At 51.4% G+C, this 24,061-nt stretch overlaps 1 protein-coding gene and 1 long non-coding RNA gene across 2 annotated transcripts; one reads left to right on the top strand and one right to left on the bottom strand.

Moving 5' to 3' along the window:
* The first annotated feature begins 4,039 nt into the window (after positions 1–4,039).
* On the top strand, positions 4,040–17,226 carry LOC139357415 (uncharacterized). Its single transcript, XR_011610451.1, has 4 exons — positions 4,040–4,525; positions 13,624–13,744; positions 14,087–14,198; positions 16,759–17,226. It is a non-coding gene; the product is annotated as an uncharacterized lncRNA (long non-coding RNA).
* On the bottom strand, positions 14,274–18,457 carry LOC105469696 (aldehyde dehydrogenase 3 family member B2). Its single transcript, XM_024789076.2, has 9 exons — positions 18,368–18,457; positions 17,811–17,921; positions 17,479–17,599; positions 17,220–17,305; positions 17,014–17,095; positions 16,178–16,564; positions 15,462–15,628; positions 14,722–14,821; positions 14,274–14,458 (listed from the first exon to the last, which is right to left on the bottom strand). The coding sequence occupies exons 2-9, from the start codon at positions 17,838–17,840 to the stop codon at positions 14,274–14,276; spliced, it is 1,158 nt and encodes a 385-aa protein (XP_024644844.2). The 5' UTR covers positions 17,841–17,921; positions 18,368–18,457.
* Positions 18,458–24,061: the final 5,604 nt, after the last annotated feature.

Below are 24,061 nucleotides of genomic sequence, written 5' to 3'. Positions count from 1 at the left end.
ATAACTCAGATGACTCAGTTTGCTCTGTTTTGGAAACGAACCTCAGGCTCATTTTATAGATGTGAAAACTGAGGTTCAGACAGATGTCCGCAGGCACACGAGCCCTAGAGGTGGTAGAGGTGGACTGCCCATGGGCACACACAGCCCTAGAGGCGGGCTGCAGGTGGCACTCAGGGCGTCCAATCTGGCTCCATCCCCTCCTGATGCCTCTCAAGAGCAAAGTGGGGAAGGATGAAGGTGAGGTCCCCCGCACTCAGCCCTGGGGCCTCTCCCTCCCACCAGGCTCAGCTGTCTGCTGGGAGGAGCTGAGGCCAGTTCAGAAGTCACTGGGGAGTGAGGCAAGCTGCTTTGCCAGGGCCTGCTGGATGCCAGGTGCTGGGACCCCGAGCTGGAGCCTCCCCCAGGCATCCGATCCCAGGCCTTCTTTACCACCACACTGGGTCTCCCTGGGCCAGTCCAGCCCTGCTCCAGATGCCAGGCCCACCAGCCTGGGGGGCTGTGGGTGGCCAGGACCCTCTTAAGTTACACCCTCTCGGAAGCTGCCCCAGATCACACTCAACTCCGTGTGGCCTGGGCTCTCCTGCCCTCCACACCCAGGGCTCCGTGAGCTCAGAGCATACGGATTGTGGGGACAGGGGATTTGCCATCCTGGCTCCCATCAGGGCAGCTGGGACCTTGACAGGGTGTTAAGAGGGGTGGATGGAGTGTGAGGCTGAGCCCCCAGCAGGCCGGGGCTCCCTAGGAGCCCCCTCCAGGGACCACTCCTCCTGGCACCTGGAGCCTCAGCAAAGGGAGGGCAGAGACTGCCATTAGGGGGCCATGCCATGCCATCTACTCCTGTATCTGATCCAGCCCTGGGGGCAGCTGTCACTGGCTCCATTTTGCAGGTGTGAACTGAAGCTCTAGGGGTTGGGTGACTCGACTGAGTCCTTGGCAGGTGGTGGGAGAGGGAGTCAGCAGAGGAGCCTGTCGGCCTGGGTCTGGTCCCTCCTTGCTTGGGGTAGGGGTCTCAGGGACCCCCATGCCGCTTTACCAGTCCCAGGCCATGGTCTTTGTTGGAAGGCCCCGCCAACCCCCACAGAGGCTGGGATCCTGCTGACTCGGTGTGGTGCCTCTCAGGAAGGAAGGGCCTGCTTGGCAGACCTAGCTACTTTGGGGGCTGCTGGGGGCCGGGGTGCTTCCTGCCACGAGGCGCTGGGCCCCCAGCTTCGGGGAGGACAGCAGTAGGGGTGCTGGAAAGTTTTACTTCCCTTGGCTGGGGTCCGGCTTCTGCATTTCAGTGAGTGTTTATGGAACAGAAAGGGGGCCAGGAGCCCATGCAGGAGCCCTCAGAAACAGCAGCCCCCAGTCCCAGCAATGTGTGTGCATGTGTGCATGTGTGTGCATGCATGTGTGCATCAGTAAATATGTGCATGTGCATGAGAGCATATGTGCGTGCGTGAGCGTGAGAGCATGCATGTGTGCATGAGTGTGTACCTGTGTGCATGTGCAAGAGTATTGTGTTTGTGCATGTGTGTGCGCGTGCATGCGTGTACATGGGTGCATGTGTGTGCATGAGAACGTATGTGCATGTGTGTGTGCATGTGTGCATGTGCTTGAGAGCGTGTGTGTGCATGTATGTGAGCATGTGTGCATGTGTGTGTGTGTGCACACGTGTAACCTGGATTAGACCCCACCTCCCTGACAGGCTGTGTGACCTGGAGAGGTTCAGTGCCCTCTCTGGGCCTTGGCTCCACGCTGTGAAAGTCCTGGCCAAGGACACCTGTGGGGAGTGAGGAACAAAGAGCGGGCACAAGCTTGAAAATGGGCACATGGAGACTCCAGCGTGAGTGAGGGCAGAGGATGGTGGTGTCATGGGCATCATCACTGGGGCCAATTTCTTCACTGCAGTTGGGGAAACTGAGACCCAGAGAGAGGTCAGAGCTGTGGTGTCCCCCTGTGGCAGCATCCAATTAGATCATGCCTCCTAGCATCACCTCATTGCAAGATGCAATCAGATCACGCCTCATTCCCCTATGCTTAGAAAACCTGCGGCAGCTTGGGGAGACACCACTCTGGGAGATGTCTCGGTGTTCTCCTTACTTGTTGCAAGAAATAAAATCCCCTGTTAAGTCCTCTTTAGTTGACACCTGCCAAGCAACCGAGCCCACCGGTTGTGTGGATAACAAAACTCTGGCGACCCAGACGGGGCCAGCTGGGATTCTGATCCTAACTCCTTGACACTCACTAAGGTGAAGCAGTGGGCAGCGGCACCTCCCCCGGGAGAACTCACCCACGTGGCCCCAGAGGGTTGAGGATGACTCCCGGGGATCTTCCGCTTGCTGCACGGCCCATGGGGCTGTCACTTGGCCCTACCCCCGAAACAGCGGAAGCAGCTGCCTGGAGCTTTTGTTCGGTGCTGCTCCTTCAGGGAAGAAAGTGGACGTTGCCCCTTGGGTTGACTGAAAGGGTAAATTCTTTGGATTTAGCAGTGGGATCTCTAGACTTCAGCGCAGTGCAGCTCTGCTTCCAGTTTCTGTCTCTGCTGTGCGTGCCCTGGGGGATTGAGGGGCATCTCCAGCCAGGTCAAAGGCAACCCGGATCTGGGTAGACAACAGTGGGACTGGTTTTGGGAAATCGGTTTTTTTTTTTTTGGAGACGGAGTCTCACTCTGTCACCCAGGCTGGAGTACGGTGGCGTGATCTTGACTCACTGCAAGCCCCACCTCCTGGATTCATCCCATTCTCCTGCCACAGTCTCCCGAGTAGCTGGGACCACAGGCGCCCGCTACCACGCTCGGCTAAATTTTTGTATTTTTAGTAGAGATGGGGTTTCACCGTGTCAGCCAGGATGGTCTCGATCTCCTGACCTCGTGATCCGCCCGCCTCAGCCTCCCAAAGTGCTGGGATTACAGGTGTGAGCCACCGTGCCCGGCACGGGAATTTGTTCTTTTTTAGAGAAACAGATTTTTTCACAGGAGGCTGAGCTGCTCCATCTCCCAGAGCCCCCGCTTGCCATACCCTGGGTTACCAGAAACAGGAGCTCTGCTATTTGATGAAAAAAAATGCTTTTTTCAGATAAGTGTTTTTATTGTATTATCACACAAAGCGGGTAAAGTTGTATATATACACATACAACTTTTTACAAATACATGACCATATGTACAAAGGCTAGAAGGAAATATACAGAAAAATATGTATTAAAATGCTGGTTTTTTTCATTATTTTATAAGATACTCTACAAAACATTACAATGAGGTAGGACTATTTTAATGCTAATTTCATTAAATGGATTTGTTCAAGAGCTTCTTTGTCAGCCAGGTGCAGTGGCTCACACCTGTAATCTCAACACTTTGGGAGGCCAAGGGGAGCAGTTCGCTTGAGCCTAGGAGTTCAAGACTAGCCTGGGCAACATAGGGAGACTCTGTCTCTACCGAAAAAAAAATTAGAGTGGGCGCGGTGGGTCACACCTGTAATCCCAGCACTTTGGGAGGCTGAGGGGGGCGGATCACCTGATGTCAGGAGTTTGAGACCAGCCTGGCCAACATGGCGAAACCCCGTCTCTACTAAAAATACAAAAATTAGCTGGGCGTGGTGGTGGGTGCCTGTGATCCCAGCTACTCGGGACGCTGAGGCATGAGGCAGAGGCTGCAGTGAGCCGAGATCACACCATTGCACTGCAGCCTGGGCGACAAGAGCGGCACTCTGTCTCAAAAAAAAAAAAAAAAAAAATTAGCCAGGTGGTGGCACACACAGCCGTGGCCCCAGCTACTCAGGAGGCTGAGGCAGGAGGATCACTTGAGCATGGGGAGTTGAAAGTTACAGTGAGCCGTTATCGTACCGCTGCATTCCAGGCTAGATAGCAGAGTAAGACCTTGTCTCAGAAGAAAAAATAAATAAACAAACAAACAAATACATAAATAAATAAAGAGCTTCTTTGTCAATATCCTTTTGTGGGTATACGTCATAGTCCCATAGTACTTCTTCAGCCCAAGGAGATAAATGTGTATTAGTCTGAAGACCCAGGAGAGAATCTTCAAGACTTGGCACTGTCACTAATAATGATCTGATTCCTTATGTTATGACGAATATATTCCTAGCTCTGGCCTGTTCTGCCTCATTAAGAGAATATTTGAAGACATTATTCGTGATAACAGCATGAGCATTTTGCAGAAGAAACCCTGGGGACAGATGTCTGCATGAAGCACCTTTATTCTGTGAGTAAACTGGTATTTTTTAGTGACCATTTCCTGCAACTGGCAAAAGTCTCCATTCAGTTCTACTCCACAGAGTTGCACCTGCTAAACTATGAGATCACCCCATAAAGACTGTGCTGAGCCTGGAGCTGACGTCAGCCACAACCTTTCCTGATTGATCAGGGAGCGCACGAAGATAAATGAACTTCAATTCCATGAGGGAGAAGGAACAAACAATCAGTCTAAAGGTTCTGTTTGGTGTGAACCACACAGTAGTTGCTGCTTATTTTCCCTTTGTCACATAATGAATCAATGAAGTCTTCATCACAAAGGAATGCATCAGCGTGAATGGTGGGTCCTGGCTGCTGCTGTAGTTTTTGAAGGGTGAGATGTTCTAAGGACAGCATGGTTTCTAGAGGCAAGCAATTCTGAAGGTCTTCTGCAATGGGTTTTTTTTTTTTAATTTGGGGACAAGGTCTGGCTCTGTCACCCAGGCTGCAGTGCAGTGGCCCAATCTTGGCTCACTGCAACCTCCAACTTCCAGGTTCAAACAGTCCTCCCGTCTCAGCCTCCCAAGTAACTGAAACTACAGGCACGTGCCCAGCTAATTTTTTTTCTCAGATGGGGTCTTGCTATGCTGTCCAGTCTGGTCTCAGACTCCTGAGCTCAAGTGATCCACCCCCTTCAGCCTCCTAAAGTGCTGAGATTACAGGTGTGAGTCACCACACCCAGCTTTTCTGCTGTGTTTTTCAACACAATGTCTTTATTGCCTTCAGTCAATTCATCTAAATCTCGGGCAGTTTGCATCCTCTGGAGCAGCGCCGGGTGGTCAGCAGAGCCAGTGTAGAGCAGTTACGAGTTTCCTGCCTTGCTGAGTGAAATCTATGCCTTCCAATTTTTAAAATTAATTTTTTAAAAATTAGATTGGTGCAAAAGTAATAGAAGTTTTTGCCGTTACTCTCAATGGCAAAAACAGCGGTTACTTTTGAACCAACCTAATATTATAGAGACGAGGTTCCACCATCTTACCTAGGTTGGTCTCGAACTCTTAAGCTCAAGTGATCTGCCCACCTTTGCCTCCCAAAGTGTGGTGATTATAGGCATGAGCCACCATACCCGCCCCTCCTGCCAATTTTTTTTTTTTTTTAAACTAGTTGAGTGTGGGCCAAGAGTTGTGGGATCTGTGTCACCACCAATCCCTCCTCTAAGCTGCTGGGTGGATAATATGGGAAAACAGTAATTATAGCAGGACTCCAGTGGCACAAGCCATGCGGGTAAACTACAAAAAGCAGAAGGGACGTTGGGGATGCTGACATCTCAATTGGTTGAGATTGCCCTTAAGGTATTAAGCAACTGTGGCCAAATCCAGGAAGGGGCAAAAAAAAAAAAACCCAACAAGGCAACACAAGATAAGAAGCTACCGAGTCTCTTGGCTACAACCAGCCAGTAAGTACACAAGAAACAGTTCACTGCGGCCAGGTGTGGTGGCTCATGCCTGTAATCCCAGCACTTTGGGAGGCTGAGGTGGGCAGATCACCTGAGGTCAGGAGTTCAAGACCAGCGTGGCCAATGTGGCTAAACCCTGTCTCTACTAAAAATACAAAAAATTAGGCAGTCATGGTGGTGGGCACTTGCAATCCCAGCTACTTGGGAGGCTGAGGCAGGAGAATCGCTTGAACCCAGGAAGCAGAGGTTGTGAGCCAATACCGCGCCATTGCACTCTAGCCTGGGCGACAAGAGCAAAACTCTTTCTTGAAAAAAACAAACAAAACAAAACCCAGTTCACTGGAGATGATCAGCCATAAGTAAGATCCCTAGGGCCCCCACTGCCTGGCCAAAGGGCCTCCCGCTCTTGAGACCACAACAATGTGCATATTGTAAACAAGAGGGCCATTGGGTACTAGAGTGTCCTAACTGTCCCCAGTGGGTAGGGGAAGAAACTTCCTCGTCAATCAGCCCACCTGATGCTACAGTTTGCTAATAGTGACCAGAAGTGATGGGACTCAGGGGCGCCTCTATGATCTAGGAACTGCTAGATTGGGTAACAATTGCTGTGGGAGAGACTCATGGGTTTTCTAGCTGACACTAGAGCCAGATTTTTGCCTGTCTCCTTTCTACTGTGTTCTTCCTAAAATTTAGTAAAGGGCTTCTGCTGTATGGGACAGATACATTTTAGCTAAAATTGTTAGTTGGACAGAGACAGAGTTGGAATCTGTCTTTTAAGTAGTGAATTTTACTTGACCCGTGGCTAAACTTTTAAAAGTTAAAGCTACAAGATCATTGTTTATATCTGATAGTATGTACAGGTCTGGTTGTATTTGTCTATGGTACCGAATTGGCTTATAAAGAAATGAGTACTCATAAACCAAGCAAATAAGACTAAGTGCTTTTCAAGTTCACATGACGGTAATCTTTTGGTGAATGGAACTAGTCTAAAATTGTTGGTTTCATGGGAATGCTGTGTCTTCTGAAACGCAACTTAAAGGCTCTTACTTTTTTTTTTTTTGAGACAGAGTCTCGCTCTGTCGCCCAGGCTGGAGACAGTGGCGCGATCTCGGCTCACTGCAAGCTCCGCCTCCCGGGTTCACGTCATTCTCTGGCCTCAGCCTCCGGAGTAGCTGGGACTACAGGCGCCCGCCACCACGCCCGGCTATTTTGCTGTATTTTTTTTTTTTAGTAGAGACGGGGTTTCACCATGTTAGCCAGGATGGTCTTGATCTCCTGACCTCGTGATCCACCCGCCTTGGCCTCCCAAAGTGCTGGGATTACATGCGTGAGTCACTGCACCCGGCCTTAAAGGTTCTTACTTTTATGATAGTTGCCTGACGTACAGCTATATAAAAAGGTAATTAACAGATAAATAATTTGGAATGATGACTAGCTTTGTCTAATACATCAGTTCTCATAAGTAATCCTGGTGAACCGCTAAAAATAAATAAAGTATGTAAAGGTAAATGGGATAAGTATCTATCAACTTTTTAATGTAATTTGAAATCCTCTATTAAGTAATGGATACTCATTAACTATGTGAGTTATTTCCAAATAAGACGAAAACTGGAACAAATTGCTGACCATAAATATGTTTGCTGTTGGTCTCTTAAATTTAATTTAAAGACTAAATATGTTTGGGCCTATAAATATGTATAAAAATTATGCTATAGGAAAACATGTTTTTCTAACAATTACAAAATGGCATACAATGGCATAAAATACCAATATGTGATAGTCAGTTCAAGATTTTGTGCTTCCTATGTTTTTAACAAAATTTAAGGGAACTGGATGGGTGCTTGTGCCTGTAATTCCAGCAATTTGGGAAGCTGAAGTGGGAGGATCATTTGAGATCAGGAGGTCCAGACCAGCCTGGGCAAAATAGTGAGACCCTGTTTCTACCAAAAAAAAAAAAAATTAGCCGGGGTGGTGGCACATGCCTATTGTAGTCCCAGCTACTCAGGAGGCTGAGGTGGGAGGATCACTTGAGCCAGGGAGGTCGAGGCTGCAGTAAGCCAAATCAATGCCACTACACTCCAGCCTGGGTGATGGAGCAAGACCCTGTTTCAAAAAATGGAAAAATATAATTAAAAACAAAAATTTGAGAGTACTAAGGGTTTTTAAAAATCCTAATATACAATTCTATATAGGAAGTGTGCCAAAAGTAAGGTGTACTTAATAAGAAAACAATAAGAAAGGTATAAAATATATTCTTTATTGAGAAAAAAAGTAATTTGTCTAATTTAGCAGTTATTTAAAGGGAGTTTTAAAATATGGATTTAGGAAAGAAATAGAAAAAAGATTAAAAGGAACCAGTAAGTAGATGAGACATAGATGTAAAGAAAGTTACAGATGTGAAGCAATGAGAGTAATTTTGTATAGGAAAGAACCTTGTGTGGTCAATCTCTGTCTTAGACTAAAATGACTAGACATTTAAGAAAGAGGAAGTACAGGGCAAGTCCAAGCATGCCACAGGTGTCTGAGTAAGTCATGATTAGGCCTGTGAATGGGAACTTGTGATGGAAGTGTTGGGTGTGATTAAATTGGCTGTAATTAAATTAAATGATTTGTAATAGTTGTTTTTTGTTTGTTTGTTTGTTTGTTTTTTGAGATGGAGTCTTGCTCTCTCACTCGCTTGCCGAGGCTGGAGTGCGGTGGTTTGATCTTGCTTCACTGCAACTTCCATCTCCTGGGTTCAACTTCTGCCTCCCGGGTTCATGCCATTCTCCTGCCTCAGCCTCCTGAGTAGCTGGGATTACAGGCATGCAACACCATGCCTGGCTAATCTTTGTATATTTAGTAGAGACAGGGTTTCACCATGTTGGTCAGGCTGTTCTTGAACTCCTGACCTCAGGTGATCCTGGCCTCCCAATGTGCTGGGATTTACAGGTATAAGCCACCATGCCTGGCCTATAACAGTTTTTCTAAAGAATGAATTTGGATATTAAAACATATGACACATAACTTAAAATTTTGGCCCCCTATGTTAAAATAACAGTGGTTTCAGCCAGGCCCAGTGGCTCACACCTGTAATCTCAGCACTTTGGGAGGCCGAGGTAGGTGGATCACAAGGTCAGGAGATCGAGACCATCCTGGCTAACATGGTGAAACCCTGTCTCTACTAAAAATACACAAAATTAGCCAGGCGTGGTGGTGGGCACCCATATTCCAGCTACTTGGGAGGCTGAGGCAGGAGAATGGCAGGAGGAGGCAGAGCTTGCAGTGAGCCAAAATTGTACCACTGCACTCCAGCCTGGGTGACAGAGCAAGACTCCGTCTTTTCAAATTAGTTTTTGCTTTGTTTTGTTTTTGTTTTTAATGTGAATTATGTACCTGTGTGGTCCAATTTTATATTTTACTTTTCAAGACTCCGTCTTAAACAAACAAACAAACAAACAAACAGCAGTTTCTTAAGACATTAATTTACTCTTAGTAAAGTTCCAAGAGGCTTTGACATGTATTTCTAAAACCTGCTTCATTAATAGCCATTCTCTAAATTACAAATTAGTTTCTGTTTCTGTTATATTCCTTCTTAATATCAAATTTCTCTGGTTTCAAGTTTATCTCAAAGGTTGACAAAATGGCCGGGTGCGGTGGCTCAAGCCTGTAATCCCAGCACTTTGGGAGGCCGAGATGGGCGGATCACGAGGTCAGGAGATCGAGACCATCCTGGCTAACACGGTGAAACCCTGTCTCTACTAAGAAATACAAAAAACTAGCCGGGCGAGGTGGCGGGCGCCTGTAGTCCCAGCTACTCGGGAGGCTGAGGCCGGAGAATGGCGTGAACCCGGGAGGCGGAGCTTGCGGTGAGCTGAGATCCAGCCACTGCACTCCAGCCTGGGCTACAGAGCGAGACTCCGTCTCAAAAAAAAAAAAAAAAAAAAGAAAAAAAAAGGTCGACAAAAGCAGTTTTATACCAGTATAAATTGATTCTGTGTTCTTGGTTTTTCTTAATGTGTCTGAATTGTTTCATGTAACCAGGACTTCCCACGGTATTACTAATGTATTCCCCTGCTCACTGGCTTAGGAAAACAGATTGCTTAGGGAGACTGAGCTTTAAAGTGCTAAGGTTTTTCCATGCATGTAACTTTCCATGTTGCTTTTGAAGTCTTTTGATCATCACTGTGGTTAAACGAGTAACTATCATTTGGCAGTGATCTCTGATTCTGTTGAAGGAAGCCATTTGAACTTTTTGACACTTTTGGCAGGCTTCCCTGGATCCAAATCCTAAATGAAGCCATCTGGCCTAAAATCAACTTTGAGATTCTTCCAGAAGGGCCTCCTGGAGCAAGCCTCAAAGGTTGTGTCTCTCATCTTTTGGAGACATTAAATGATCAGGCTTATTTGGTAAATAATATGGGAAGCATTGTCAAATAGAAATGGTGTTAACTTCCTTTAAGTAATGTTTGTGTAAGTGTGTCACTAAACTATGGGAAATGGTTTGAGATTCCTAAAACTCTGATATGCCAAAATATGTGTCATGACTGTGATGATTGTGTCGCATGGTTGTATGCCACAGAAATGCTTAAATTTCTGGCAGGGCGCGGTGGCTCACGTCTGTACTCCCAGCACTTTGGGAGGTGGAGGCAGGCGGATTAAGAGGTCAGGAGATGGAGACCATCCTGGCTAACATGGTGAAACCCCGTTTCTACTAAAAATACAAAAAATTAGCCAGGCGTGTTGGCAGGTGCCTGTAGTCCCAGCTACTTGGTAGACAGGAGTGTGACCGCTGAAGCACAGCATCACCGGGAGACTGTTAAGCCTCCAGATGGCTGTGGGCGGGCCTCACTGATGTCAGGCTTTCCACAAGAGGTGGTGGAGCAGAGTCTTCTCTAATCACTGCCCCCCTGGGGAAAGAGAGACTCCCTTTCCCGGTCTGCTAAGTAACAGGTGCCTTCCCCAGGCACTGATGCTACCCCTAGACCAAGGTCTGCTAGGTAATGGGTGCCTTCCCAGGCGCTGGCGTTACTGCTACACCAGGGAGCCCTCTAGTGGCCCTGTCCAGGTGTAACAGAGGGCTCACACCCTTGTCTTTTGGTCACTTCTCACTGTGCCCGTTCAGCTCCTATCTCTGTATGGCCTGGTTTTCCCTACGTTATAATTGTAGAACAAAGATTATTATCATATTGGAATAAAGAGTAATGCTAAAAACTAATGATTAATGATATTCATATACAATCATATCTATAATCTATTTCTAGTATAACTATTCTTATTCTATATATTTTCATTATTATACTGGAACAGCTTGTGCCCTAAGTCTCTTGCCTTGGCACCTAGGTGGCTTGCCGCCCACACCTGTAATCTCAGCACTTGGGGAGACCGAGGTGGACGGATCACTTGAGGCCAGGAGTTTGAGACCAGCCTGGCCAACATGGTGAAACCCTGTCTCTCCTAAAAATACAAAAAAATTAGTCGGGTGTGGTGGTGGGCACCTGTAATCCCAGCTACTCAGGAGGCTGTGCAGGTGAATCGCTTGAACCTGGGAGGTGGAGGTTTCAGTGACCCAAGATTGTGCCACTGCACTCCAGCCTGGGTGATGGAGCAAGACTCTGTGGTAATAAAATAAAATAAAAAGATTGAACAAAACAAAAATAATTACATGAAATTAAGTAATTGATACAAATACTTAAATGTGAGACTTAATATGACTTAAATATGAGACTGTCACCTCACTTTGTTTTCCAGATTCAAGGAAATTTTCTGTCATAAAGTGCCTATAGTTTGTGAGGACTAAACTCTGATTTTTTTTCTTCTTTTGCCCAAATTCCCCCCTAAGGGGCCTGGGGAGTCACGCCCTACAAACCACAGAGTCTCATCAGAGAGGCTTTAATTTTAACCCTGTAGCGTGGTCTGCTTTCTGACCTGACTCTGGCATAACCTCACATAACAAAAAAGAGAAGAAATCAAAATACTTTAACCCCAAATGTATTTCCTTGCCATATCTTGCAACTGCCCTGCAAAGTTGTCTCCTGTGGGAAAAACCTACATTCTGTAGAGAATCCCCTTTTCTCTTTTTTTTTTTTTTAACTTCTTTCCAGATCCAGGAGATAATCAGCTAAGAGCCAGGCACCCTTTTATGTTAGATAAGAAACATTTTAGGCCAGTGTGGTGGCTCACGCCTGTAATCCCTGCTCTTTGGGAGGCCGAGGCATGTGGATCACTTGAGGTCAGGAGTTCAAGACCAGACTGGCCAACGTGATGAAACCCTGTCTCTACAAAACTACAAAAATTAACCAGGCGTGGTGGTGTGCACCTGTAATCCCAGCTGCTCGGGAGGCTGAGGCAGGAGAATCACTTGAATGCAGGTGGCAGAGGTTGCAGTGAGCCGAGATCGCTCCACTGTACTCCAGCCTGGGCAACAGAGCAAGACCCCATCTCAAAAAAAAAAAAAAGAAAAAAAAAGAAAAAGAAAGATTTTACCACCTGCTATCTGAGAGCTTCCTCTGCACAATAAAACTTGGTCTCCACAATCCTTTATCTTAACCTGAACATTTCCTTTCTATTGATCACAGGTCTTCAGATAAGCTCAACCAATTGTCAAGCAGAAAATTTTTTAATTTACCTATAGCCTGAAAGCCCCTGCTTTGAGTTCTCCCATCTTTCTGGACCAAACCAACATATATCTTGCACATATTGATTGATGCCTCACATCTCCCTAAAATGTATAAATCCAAGCTGTGACCTGACAATCTTGGGTACACGTTCTCAGGATCTCCTAAGGGCTGTGTCACAGGCCATGGTCATTCATATTTGGATCAGAATAAATCTCTTCAAATATTGTACAGAGTTTGGCTCTTTGGGTCGACATTTGCAATAATTTGACTAAGTGTCCTCTGTGAACAAAGGCAGAAGTATTCACTTTTTCTCCCTACTTGATTCCTGCAAAATTCAGAAACTATTCATGAATATTCTTATTTATATATACAAAAACAAACAAACAAAAACAAACAAACACACAAAAACCCTGCTCTCTGGGCTGGGTGCAGTGGCTCACGCCTGTAATCCCAGCACTTTCAGAGGCCAAGGCGGGCGGATCACCTGAGGTCAGGAGTTCAAGACCAGCCTGACCAACATGGTGAAACCCCGTCTCTACTAAAAATACAACAAATTAGTCGGGCATGGTGGTGGGCGCCTGTAATCCCAGCTACTAGGGAGGCTGAGGCAGGAGAATTGCTTCAACCTGGGAGGCAGAGGTTGCAGTGAGCAGAGATCGTGCCTCTGCACTGTGGCCTGGGATACAGGGTGAGATGCCACCTCAAAAAACGAAAAACAAATCCTGCTCCCTGTAAGCAGGACACAATTAGAAACATCGATTGTATTACCAAGGTTTGGACTGAATCACCATATTTAAGAAATGTGGGCTGGGCATGGTGGTTCACACCTGTAATCCCAGCATTCTGGGAGGCCGAGGTAGACTGCTTGAGCCCAGGAGTTCAAGAGCAGCCTGGGTAACGTAGTTCTAAATCTGAGATTTCCTTTATGATCAAAGATGAGTGGGAACCCCATTCTACAAGATAAGTGTCAACCTCAGAGAGACAGACTCTCCAGAACAGGTGAATTTATTTGGGAAGAGCAGAGGATGACTATCTGGGCTATGAGTGCTAGGAAGGATCCCAGGCATACACAGAGGGCCACAGCCAAGGGGAAGCTTTTAAAGGACAGAAGTCCATGTAAGCTGCTTTTAAACAAGGTTTGTTTAAAAGGTTTGTAGGTCACAAGCTGATCGCAGAGTTGGCGATGGTTTTCTGGTGGAGACGGCCATGGTGGGTAAGCGTCTGCAGCTCATTTGGAATACTACAGTCTTGAGGATGTGCTTTCGAGATGCCCCGTGTCTGGTCTACACGCAGGAGTGTCTTGTGATAAATCCCGTTCGGGCATGTGTGTGTGAGGGCTTCTTTGTGGCCCCCCTGACTCCATTGTATTAGAGTTTGACTTAAGTGACTCCATTTTGGTTCCAGCAACTTTCACATAAGGAAACTGAGGCTCAGAGAAGTGAAGGGACTTGCCCACACGTCCCAGTAACACTCTGCAGTGGAAGGATGCAAACCCCGGCTTTCTCTGTGGATGGAGCTGCTGTGGGTGAGTGCAGGGTGCTGTGTGAACCAGAGGGGTGGTGCAGAGACCAGTGTGGGATGTGAGAGGATCCCTGGGGGAGGCAGTGCTGGTACAATTGGGACAGGGCAGAGGCGGAAGTGCGTGTGTGCCTAGAGGAGAGAGCAAAGGCCTGGAGAGATCCACGCTCTCGACCGTTCAGTGCTGCTGCCCCTAAGAAGGCAGGGCACCGTATTTTCCAGGGTCACGCTGCCCCTGGGACTGGGCCTGGCCAACCTTGACCGAGAGAGCAAAGGGCTAGAATTGGGGAGGGTGGGATGAGTGAGGTTACTTGGCATGTTCTGTAGTCTCTTGGCCTCTCTCGAACAGCATCCCTCAGATAGAAGCAAGACCTTGCTTTGCAACCCTGGCAGCCAGGATGCAGTCACATGATAGCTCCAGCAACCTGAGGCTGGGGGAGCCTGCGGTCTGGAGGAACAATGTGAGTTGGGAGCACAAGCCCGTCATGGCTAGACTCAGGTTTCTCTGCGTGACCCGTTGGAGGCAGGTGGGACGCTCATAGGAGGGTGCAGCTGTTGGAGCCCATGCCCCAGCGTAACAGCTGCTGGTTCCAGTCAGTGTAGGGCGGGTAGCGGATCTCCTTTAACTTCTCCAGGCCGGAGGGGGCGAGCAGGCAGGTGCGGTGGTGGGAGAAGGTGTCGAAGGTGAACTTGCCGTGGTACCGGCCCATCCCGCTGTGGCCTAGGTGAGCACAGAGAGCAAGGACCTGAGGCCAGGCTGCCCATGCAGCCCTAGCAGCAGGCCACTGCCCTGGCCAGGGGCACACAGCTGGCAGAGAGCTCAGAGAGAGCCAGGCCACTCACAGAGCCATTGTACAGATAGGGAAACTGAGGCCTTGAGAGGCCCAGGGCCCGGATCAAGGTGGAACAGTGAGCGAAGGGACTTCCTCGGTCTGGGGTACCAAAGCCAAGCTTTCCTGGGGGTGGAAATGGGCAGGTACCTACCAACTCCCCCCAGCGGCACAGACAGCAGAGACACATAGAGGAAGCCGTCGTTGCCTGCAAAGCTGCCACTACTGGTCCGCTCCAGCATCTGGTTCACAACCTGCCGGGGAGTGGGAAGGTGGGTGGTGGGCTCCAGTCATGGGAAGAGGGCTTGAACCCCACACATTCCACAGTGGAGGTGAGCCTCATCCTCACATGCCCCTCCACCTGCCCCTCCACCCTCTAACAGGCAATAATCTCCCCTCTAAGCGTCTTCTGGGGACAGCACCTGTCAGTGATGGTTGGGGTGCCGTGGGGTGAATACCAACATGGCGCAAAGACCAGGAAGCCCTGCAGGACCGCGGGGCCGGCAGCCTTGAGTCTAACAGTGAGGTTAGGATACTGCAGTGTGGGCTGCAGGCCCCACCATGACCCGCTGGGCTCTATGAGGGCCCCGCTCTGCTCTGTCCCTGACCTCCATCCGAGGCCTCTGCTTGCCCATGCAGAACCTTTGCACAGTCCAGGTGCAGGCTGCTCCGGCCAGGACAGAGGACGGGCCCGCTACATGCCTGGTGGGTTTGGGCCCTGTCCTCTCTGCCAGGCATCCTTGCGCCGGATGCGGTGGTACCAGCTGGCCTAGATATAGTCACCCTTGAGGCATCTGCTGCTCCAAAGCCCTCCTAGGAAGGGCTGTGAAAGGAAAGGGGCCACTCTGTGCCCCTTTCAGCCCCTCATTGCCCCCAGCCCGGCCGCACCCCCACCTGGCTGCTGTTGGAGAAGGCGTACAGGGCCAGGGGCTTCTCCCGCCTGTTGATGAACTCGATGGCCTCGTCCACGCTCCGCACATTTACGATGGGCAGGATGGGCCCGAAGATCTCCTCCTGCATCACCGGCTCCGTCTCCTGCACGTCCACCAGCACTGTGGGGGCTGCCGGGCACCAGAGACCGCTCAGCCCCAGAGCCACAGTCAGGACAGCACCCAGGGGTGGGGGTAGAGATGGGGACAGGGCCACGGGCCAGGGCTCCAGGCCAGGATCCTAAGGTCTGACTTCCCACGGCTTCAGGCTTCGGAGTGTTTGTCCCGTGAGCTGCTGAGCCGTACGGCCCAGGAGACTGGGGGGCTCAGGATGGGCCCATCAGAGTTTAGAACCTGGGAATCGTGGGCTCGGAGAATCTGAGGTTGTGGCCTTTCAGGACAGCCGGTGGTGGGATGGGAGTTCATCTTAGCACGCTGGGCCCTGGAGCCCTGGGATCCAAACTCAGCGAATCCAGGGCTGAGGGACCAGTTTGGCCTTGTGGGGCCACAGGCTCGGAAGCACAGAGACGGAGTCACGGCACTGGAGCCGTGGCTCAAGGCCGGGCTCTGACAGTGGGGCCGGCTTTCAGGTGCGGATCCAGACTCGTGGCCCAGCCGTGGGCCCTCCCGTGAGGAGGGGTCTTGGCCCAGGTGGGCTGTGGTAGGGGCAGCAGGACTCACCGATGTAGCGATCGCTCTCGTCACTCTGGCCCCCAATGGCCACGTGGCCGCAGCCAAGCAGTGCCCGCAGCCGCTGGAACTGTTTCTGGTTGATGATGCGGCCCAGGTTTGGGGAGCTCTGGGGGTCGTCGCCATAGAAATGGGTGATGGTGCTCTGCAGGGCGGGCAGCAGCCTCTCCTGCATCTCGGGGCTGCACAGGACGTAGTCGGGGGCCACGCAGGTCTGGCCGGCGTTGAAGTAGCGGAACCAGGCCACGCGGTTGGCCACGGTCTGGGGGTCGCAGTTGTCGTCCACGTAGCAGGGGTTCTTGCCCCCCAGCTCCAGGGTGACAGGTGTCAGGTGCTTGGCGGCAGCAGTCATGACAATCTTGCCCACACGAGGGCTCCCTGGGTGTGGAAGGAAACCAGAGTGGCCGTTCAGTGACCTGGGCCAGGCGGGATGGCCCAGCCCCGGGCCCCGCTCCTCCCCGGAGAGGTGTTGGAGTCAGCGGGCTCCCTAGGCACGCGGTGAGGAGACCCCATCCTCAACTGGCCTTGACCACACGCTCCAGGCACCTGACTCTTGCCCGCTTTCTTCATAGAAAGTCCTGACCCGCCTCACCGCTCTCCTGGCTGCTGTGGCTCACACACTGGGACCTGCCTCCAGCCCGGCCACCCCAGGGTCCAATTGCTCCAATGTGCCCAGGGCCTGGCCTGTGCAAGCAGACGGCCTCTGTGCCAGCTCCAGCTCCCATGTGTCGCCACTGCTGGCCCCAGCCTCCTCCCTCCACAGCCCTCCCACCCTCTGCCCTGCTGATCCCCTCCGCCTACTCTGGGAACCTGGCCTGGCCCCTCACCCGTGAAGAAGATGTAGTCGAACCTGTGCTCCAGCAGCTGCCCCGTCTCCTGGGGCCCGCCCAGCACCACGGCAAAGCAGCTCTGCAAGGCAGGATGGGCGGCTCAGGGTAGCTCGGGGGTGGGCTTAGGGGCCAGCTGGGCCTCCTCAGCCTGCAGGGGTGAGGTATAGGGATGCCGGGCACTGCCGGGGCAGGGCCACCCTCACCTGGTCCAGGTACTGGGGCAGCACCTCCGCCAGGACCTTCTCTGTGCCCTGGCTGATTTCTGACGGCTTCAGCACCACGCAATTCCCTGCAGGGGCAGATGGGGACGTCACTGGGGGAGCCCAGGGTCCCCATGCCCAACCAGGGGCTGGGTTCAGAGGGCATGTGAGGCTGAGGGTGCCTCATAGGCAGGATTCCAGGGGCCTTTTTGGGAGGGGCTACTGGGCGGGAAGAGCATGGGGTTCGGAACTCCCTCCTCACCTGCAGCGAGGGCGCCCACCAGGGGCACCAGGGTCAGGTTCACGGGGTAGTTCCAGGGTGCGATGATGAGGACCAGGCCAAAGGGTTCCTTCCGGATGAAGACCGAGTCCAACTTCGTGAACTGAGGCACAGGGCAGACGGTGAGGCCCTGCCAAGGGCTACCCCAAAGCCCACCCACTGTGCACTTGGGGCCTCAGCTCCCTGTGCGATGGAATCCCAGGAAAGACGAGAAAATCAGTGACTTGCCCGGGGCCTCGGTGGCAGAAGGGGGCCTGGACCAGAGCTGCCCGGTGCCCTGCCCTTTCCTCCTGTCACCTGCCAGCAGGACTCACCAGGTTCGTGGAGCCCGGTTCGTCCTTCATCCAGGCCTGCAGGTTCTTGAGGGCATAGTCGACCTCATTCTGGCTGGTGATGATCTCAGATACGTCTGCCTCGAAGGCTAACTGTGGTGGAGGTGAGAGAGGTCAGGCCCAGACCCGGGCCAGGAGGGGTCTAGAATTTGAGGAGGGCGCACGCAGGCACCACCAGCACCGGACACATAAAGACAGCTCCTATGGGAGGCACTGTGGTCCCCTGGGAACTGCGCATGGCTGTGATTCAGATCTGTGACTTCCTGGCTGTGTGGTCTTGGGCAAGCGATGTTAACCCCCGAGTGCCTCAGTTTCCTCATTTGCAACATGGGGACAGCCATCAAGCCTGCATCACAGGGTGGCTGTGAGTGTTCAGGAGTGAAGGTCAGGTGCCTGCCACACTCCACATGCCAGGGAAGGGGTCTGTTAAACAGGGATAAAACTAGGGACACAGCCAGTCACTAGGGGGCATGGACCCTTCTGAAAGAGGACAGGGATGCCGTTCCAGCCCCTGCCTGGGCGCACCCTCCACGGCCCACCTTATGCAGGTCCTGGGCCAGTGCGTCTTGCAGAAGCTGCTTGTTTTCTTGAAGAAAGCGGCCCAGGCCTTGGAGCTGCGCAGCCCGGAACTCGGCCGGCCGCGTGCGCCCCGACTTGAAGGCCTCCCGCAGCCGCCACAGCGTGTCCTGGAAGGGGTCCATCCTGTCAGACAGGGCAGAGTGAACTGGATGGCTGGGCTGCCCCTCCTTCACAGGCACCCTCCAGCCACCCCAGAGTCTGCACACCCTTGCCCCACCTGCACCCATGGAGGCTCACAGACACCCCACCTCAGACACACACAGACCCACTCGAATGACCCCACGGGGCTGGGGCTGCCTGCGCCACCACCCCCCAACTCACCTGCCTCCCAGGCGTGTCCATGAGGGAGGGCCCTGGGCTTGACCTCCCCCACTCCTGGGAGAGAATCCCCCTCCTGGGCGCTCTGGAAGCCCAGCACACCCCACACCTCGGGTGACCACCATCCCAGCTCTTCACTGCACTTCCCCTCCTTGCACAGACACACACCCACCCACGTTGGCACCTGGCCACCGCTCCGCCCAGACCACTCAGGCGGAACGGAGCTCTCCCCTGGGCCTCCCTCCCTTCTGGGTCTAAACGAGGGACTCGGAGGGTTCTTTGCTCCAGAGCTCACAGAGGTCGCAGATGAGGAAACTGAAGCCATAGACGTGCCCTAGTGCTGACGAGGGTTTGGCACCCGCTCTGGGCGGGGGTGGCACTCGGCGGGTCGTAGAAGGAAGTAGAAGCGGAGGAGAGAGCTCCGGGGTTGGTATCCGTGGGCACAGGTGGCAGGTGGAGGTAGGTTGGCAGAGCTGAGACTGCCCCAGGGCATGAACCCCTCTGGGCTTTAGCCTGAGGGCCCAAGGGAACCCCAGTGGGTTCTGGAGAGGAGGAAGGATCAGGACCATGGGGGTGGGGGAAGGGGTCTAGGGGGACACTCAGGAGGATTGCCAGGTCCTAGCAAGGGGATTCTGAGCATTCCAGCCCAGGGGCTGAAGAATGGCGCGCAAATCCTGTGTCTTTGTGTATCCGTGGGTCTGTCTGTGTCTTTGTGTCTCTGTGTCTTTGTGTGGGTCTCTCTGTGTATGGCTGTCTTTGTGCCCTTTTGTGGGTATGGGTGTCCGCGTGTGTCTGTGTGTGTATGGGTGCTGTGTGTCTGTGTGTGTGGGAGTCTGTGTGCATGGGTGTGTGTATGGGTATCTGTGTCTCTGTGTGTATGGGTGCTGTGTGTCTGTATGTCTGTGTGTCTGTGTGTATGGGTGTCTGTGTGCTGTATGTATCTGTGCGTGTGTGGGTGTCTGTCAGTGTGTGTCTGGGTGTCTGCGTGTGTATGGGTGTCTGTGGGTCTGTGTGCGTCTGTGTGTATGTGTATGGGTGTCTGTGTGTCTGTGTGTGTGTGGGGGTCTGTGTGTGTATGGATGTCTGTGTTTGTGAGTCTGTGTGTCTGTATGTGTATGGGTGTCTGTGTCTTTGTGTTTGTGTTTGTGTGTGTCCGTGTGTGTGAGTCTGTGTGTGTATGGGTGTCTGTGTGTGTATGGATGTCTGTGTGAGTCTGTGTGTCTGTGTGTGTATGGGTGTCTGTGTCTTTGTGTTTGTGTGTGTGTGTCCGTGTGTCTGTGTATGGGTGTCTGTGTGTCTGTGTGTGTACGGGTGTCTGTGTGTGTATGAGTGTGTATGTATTGGTGTTTGTGTGTGTGTGTATGGGTGTCTGTGAGTCTGTGCGTTTACAAGTGTCTGTGTCTGTGTGTATGGGTGTGTATGTGTGTATGGGTGTCTGAGTGTGTCTTTGTGTGTATGGGGATGGTGCATATGTGTGTGAGTTTCTGTGTGTCTAGTGTGTATGGGTGTCTGTGTGTCTTTGTGTGTATAGATGTCTGTGTCTGTGTGTGTACAGGTATCTGTGTGTGTGTATGGGTGTCTGTATGTCTATGTCTTTGTGTGTAAGGGTGTCGTGTGTATGAGTGTCTGTGTGGGTATGGGGGTGTGTGTGTATGTGTGTGTCTGTGTGTATATGGGTGTCTGTGTGTCTGTGTGTGTACGGGTGTGTGGGTATGGGTGTGTGTATGGGTGTGTGGGTATGGGTGTGTGTATGGGTGTGTGTATGGGTGTGTGTGTGTGGGTATCTATGTGTCTGTGTGTCTGTGTTTCCGTGTGTGTATGGGTGGCTGGGTGTCTGTGAGTATCTGGGTGTGTATGGGTGTGTCTCTCTGTGTGTATGGGTGTCTGTGTGTTTCTGTGTATCTGTGTGTATGGGTGTCTGCGTGTGTATGTATGCGTGTCTGTGTGTATGGGTGTCTATGTGTGTGTATAGATGTCTCTGGGTGTGTTTCTTTGTGTGTATCGGTGTTGTGTGTGTGTGTATGAGTGTCTGTGTTTCTGTGTGTGTATGGGTGTCTGTGTGTCTTTCTGTGTATGGGTGCCTGTGTTTCTGCGTGTATGGATGTCTGTGTGTGTATGGATGTCTGTGTCTGTGTGTCTTTTTGTGTGTATGAGTGTCTGTGCCTGTGTGTGTACAGATGTCTGTGTGCATGTGTGTCTGTGTGTGTATGCGTGTCTGTCTGTGTGTGTCTTTGTGTGTATGGGTTTCTGTTTGTCTGTGTGTGTCTAAGGGTGTCTGTGTGTCTGTGTGTTGTGTGTGTATGGGTGTCTGTGTGTTGTGTGTGTTTGGGTGTCTGTGTGTGTGTGTCTGTGTGTGTATGGGTAACTGCGTGTGTCTGTGTGTCTCTGTGTGTCTGTGCGTGTATAGGTGTCTGTGTGTGTCTCTGTGTCTGTGTGTGTCTGGGTGTCTGGGTGTCTGTGTTTCTATGTGTGTATGGGTATCTGTATGTCTGTGTGTGTCTGGGTGTCTGTATGTCTGTGTGTGTCTGGGTGTCTGGGTGTCTGTGTTTCTGTGTATGGGTGTCTGTGTGTCTGTGTGTGTCTGTGTGTGTATGGGTAACTGCGTGTGTCTGTGTGTCTCTGTGTGTCTGTGCGTGTATAGGTGTCTGTGTGTGTCTCTGTGTCTGTGTGTGTCTGGGTGTCTGGGTGTCTGTGTTTCTATGTGTGTATGGGTATCTGTATGTCTGTGTGTGTCTGGGTGTCTGGGTGTCTGTGTTTCTGTGTATGGGTGTCTGTGTGTCTGTGTGTGTCTGTGTGTGTATGGTTGTGTGTGTATGGGTGTGTGTGTCTGTGTGTGTCTGTGTGTGTATGGTTGTGTGTGTATGGGTGTCTGTGTGTCTGTGTGTGTATGGTTGTGTGTGTATGGGTGTCTGTGTGTCTGTGTGTGTCTGTGTGTGTATGGTTGTGTGTGTATGGGTGTGTGTGTCTGTGTGTGTCTGTGTGTGTATGGTTGTGTGTGTATGGGTGTCTGTGTGTCTGTGTGTGTCTGTGTGTGTATGGTTGTGTGTGTATGGGTGTCTGTGTGTCTGTGTGTGTCTGTGTGTGTATGGTTGTGTGTGTATGGGTGTCTGTGTGTCTGTGTGTGTCTGTGTGTGTATGGTTGTGTGTGTATGGGTGTCTGTGTGTCTGTGTGTGTCTGTGTGTGTATGGTTGTGTGTGTATGGGTGTCTGTGTGTCTGTGTGTGTCTGTGTGTGTATGGTTGTGTGTGTATGGGTGTCTGTGTGTCTGTGTGTGTCTGTGTGTGTATGGGTGTGTGTGTGTCTGTGTGTGTATGGTTGTGTGTGTATGGGTGTGTGTGTGTCTTTGTGTGTATGGATGTTGTGTGTATGTTTATGAGTGCCTGTGTTTCTGTGTGTTTATGGGTGTCTGTATGTCTTTCTGTGTATGGGTGTCTGTGTCTGTGTATGGGTGTCTGTGTGTGTGTGTATGGACGTCTGTGCATCTGTGTGTGTCTGTGTGTGTATGAGTATCTGTGTTTGTGTGTGTACAGGTGCCTTTGTGTGTGTTTGAGTGTCTGTATGTCTGTGTCTTTGTGTGTCTGTGTGTATGGGTGTCTGTGTCTATGTGTGTCATGTGTGTGTATGGTTGTCTGTATGTCTGCGTGTGTCTGTGTATGGCTGTGTGTCTGTGTGTATCTGTGTGTGTATGGGTGTCTGTGTGTCTGTGTGTCTATGGGTGTGTGTCTGTGTGTGTTTGTGTGTCTGTGTCCATATGTGTCTGTGTGTGTATGGGTGAGTGTGTGTGTCTGTGTGTGTATGGGTGTCTGTGTTTCTGTGTGTGTCTGTGTGTGTATGGGTGTCTGTGTGTATGGGTGTCTCTCTCCATGTGTTTCATGTGTGTGTCTGTGTGTCTGTGTGTCCTTGGGTGTATGAGTGTCTGTGTGTGCATGGGTGCTGTGTCCATGTATGTCTGTGTGGGTGTCTGTGTGTGTATGGGTGTCTGTGTGCATGTGTGTCTGTGTGTGTATGGGTGTGTGTGTGTATCTGTGTGTGTATGGGTGTCGGTAGGTCTGTGTGTGTGTATGGGTGTCTGTGTGTGTATTGATGTCTGTGTGTGTCTGTGTGTATGGGTGTCTGTATGGGTGTCTCTCCATGTGTGTCGTGTGTGTCTGTGTGTCTGTGTGTGTATGGGTGTCTGTGTTTCTGTGTGTCTGTGTGTACGGGGGTCTGTATGGGTGTCTCTCTCCATGTGTGTCGTGTGTGTAAGTGTATCTGTGTGTCTGTGTATGGGCGTCTGTGTGTGCATGGTTGCTGTGTCCATGTGTTTCTGTGTGTGTATGGGTGTCTGTGTGTGTCTGTGTGTGTATGGGTGTCTGTGTCCATGTGTGTTGTGTGTGTCTATGGGTGTATACGTGTGTATGGGTGTCTGTGTGCATCTGTGTCTGTTTATGGGTGTCTGTGTCCATGTGTGTCTGTGCGTGTATGTGTGTCTGTGTGTGTATGGGTGTCTGTGTGTGTATGGGTGTTTGTGTCCATGTGTGTTGTATGTCTGTCTACGTGTGGACTTCAGTTATCTCATCCCTCAGCTGCAGGTCACAGGGCCATGCCCAGGGTTGCTGCCTCAGACCCGCATTGCTGAGGGCAGTGGAGGTGAGTGGTTAGCAGGGCCTTGGCATCCCCAGTGAGTGTCCTGGAGGCCAGTGGCACCATCTGCACTTGCACCGCACCAAGCACTCTTGTCATATGTGATGCAGGGACAGTGCTCCCCCGTGGACAGAGCCAGCTGAACCAATGGCAGAAGTCCCTGTCCTTATGAATGACAAGATGAGGAGAGCAGCCCCTGCCTGGCTCAGGTCCCAGCTGAAGAATGTGGGGAGACAGGAAGCCATGCTGAGCACCTTCCCAGCCACACCTGCAGATGCAGCCTCCCTCCCCTGGGCAGCGTCGCCACCATTCCTGGCACAGGACCCCCACACTCAGTGTCCGGCCCCCCCGCATGAGGGCCTGGAGGAGGACGCAGCACCCAGGGCTCCGCAAATATTCATCTACTGTCTTTGCTCAAGCCCTCTTTTGGGCTACAACCTGGGTGGATCCTGGGCCCTTCTCTAGTAGCAGAGAGTTTTGGCCCGCAGCGCTTCCAGGTCTTCGGGTTCCAGGGCCCTGCCCCAAAGCTGTGCCTGGAATTCAAGCATCAGCAGCCTCCACCCGGCGCTCAAGCAGCTCCTGGTTACATCAGCTCAGCTCTAACCTCTTCCAATGCTCCCTGGTGCCTTTGGAGGGATGATCGCCTCCGCCCTGAATCAAGGCCCAGATTGGAGGAGTCTGGGATGAGCTATGGCACACAGATGTCCCGCTGA

The sequence above is a fragment of the Macaca nemestrina genome, chromosome 12 (genome assembly GCF_043159975.1).
Source record: "Macaca nemestrina isolate mMacNem1 chromosome 12, mMacNem.hap1, whole genome shotgun sequence".
NCBI classification, from domain to species: Eukaryota; Metazoa; Chordata; class Mammalia; order Primates; family Cercopithecidae; genus Macaca; species Macaca nemestrina.
This window is presented reverse-complemented; position numbering and strand designations above follow the sequence as displayed.

Bases quoted from the DNA above. Each gene is read 5' to 3' on its own strand.
- LOC105469696 (XM_024789076.2), bottom strand. From the start codon at position 17,840: ATGAAGGACGAACCGGGCTCCACGAACCTG. The intron at 17,306-17,478 runs GTGAGGAGGGAG...CTGCCCCTGCAG, and splicing joins GGTGGGCGCCCTCGCTGCAG to GGAATTGCGTGGTGCTGAAG. The intron at 14,459-14,721 runs GTAGGTACCTGC...GTGCTCACCTAG, and splicing joins TGTGCCGCTGGGGGGAGTTG to GCCACAGCGGGATGGGCCGG.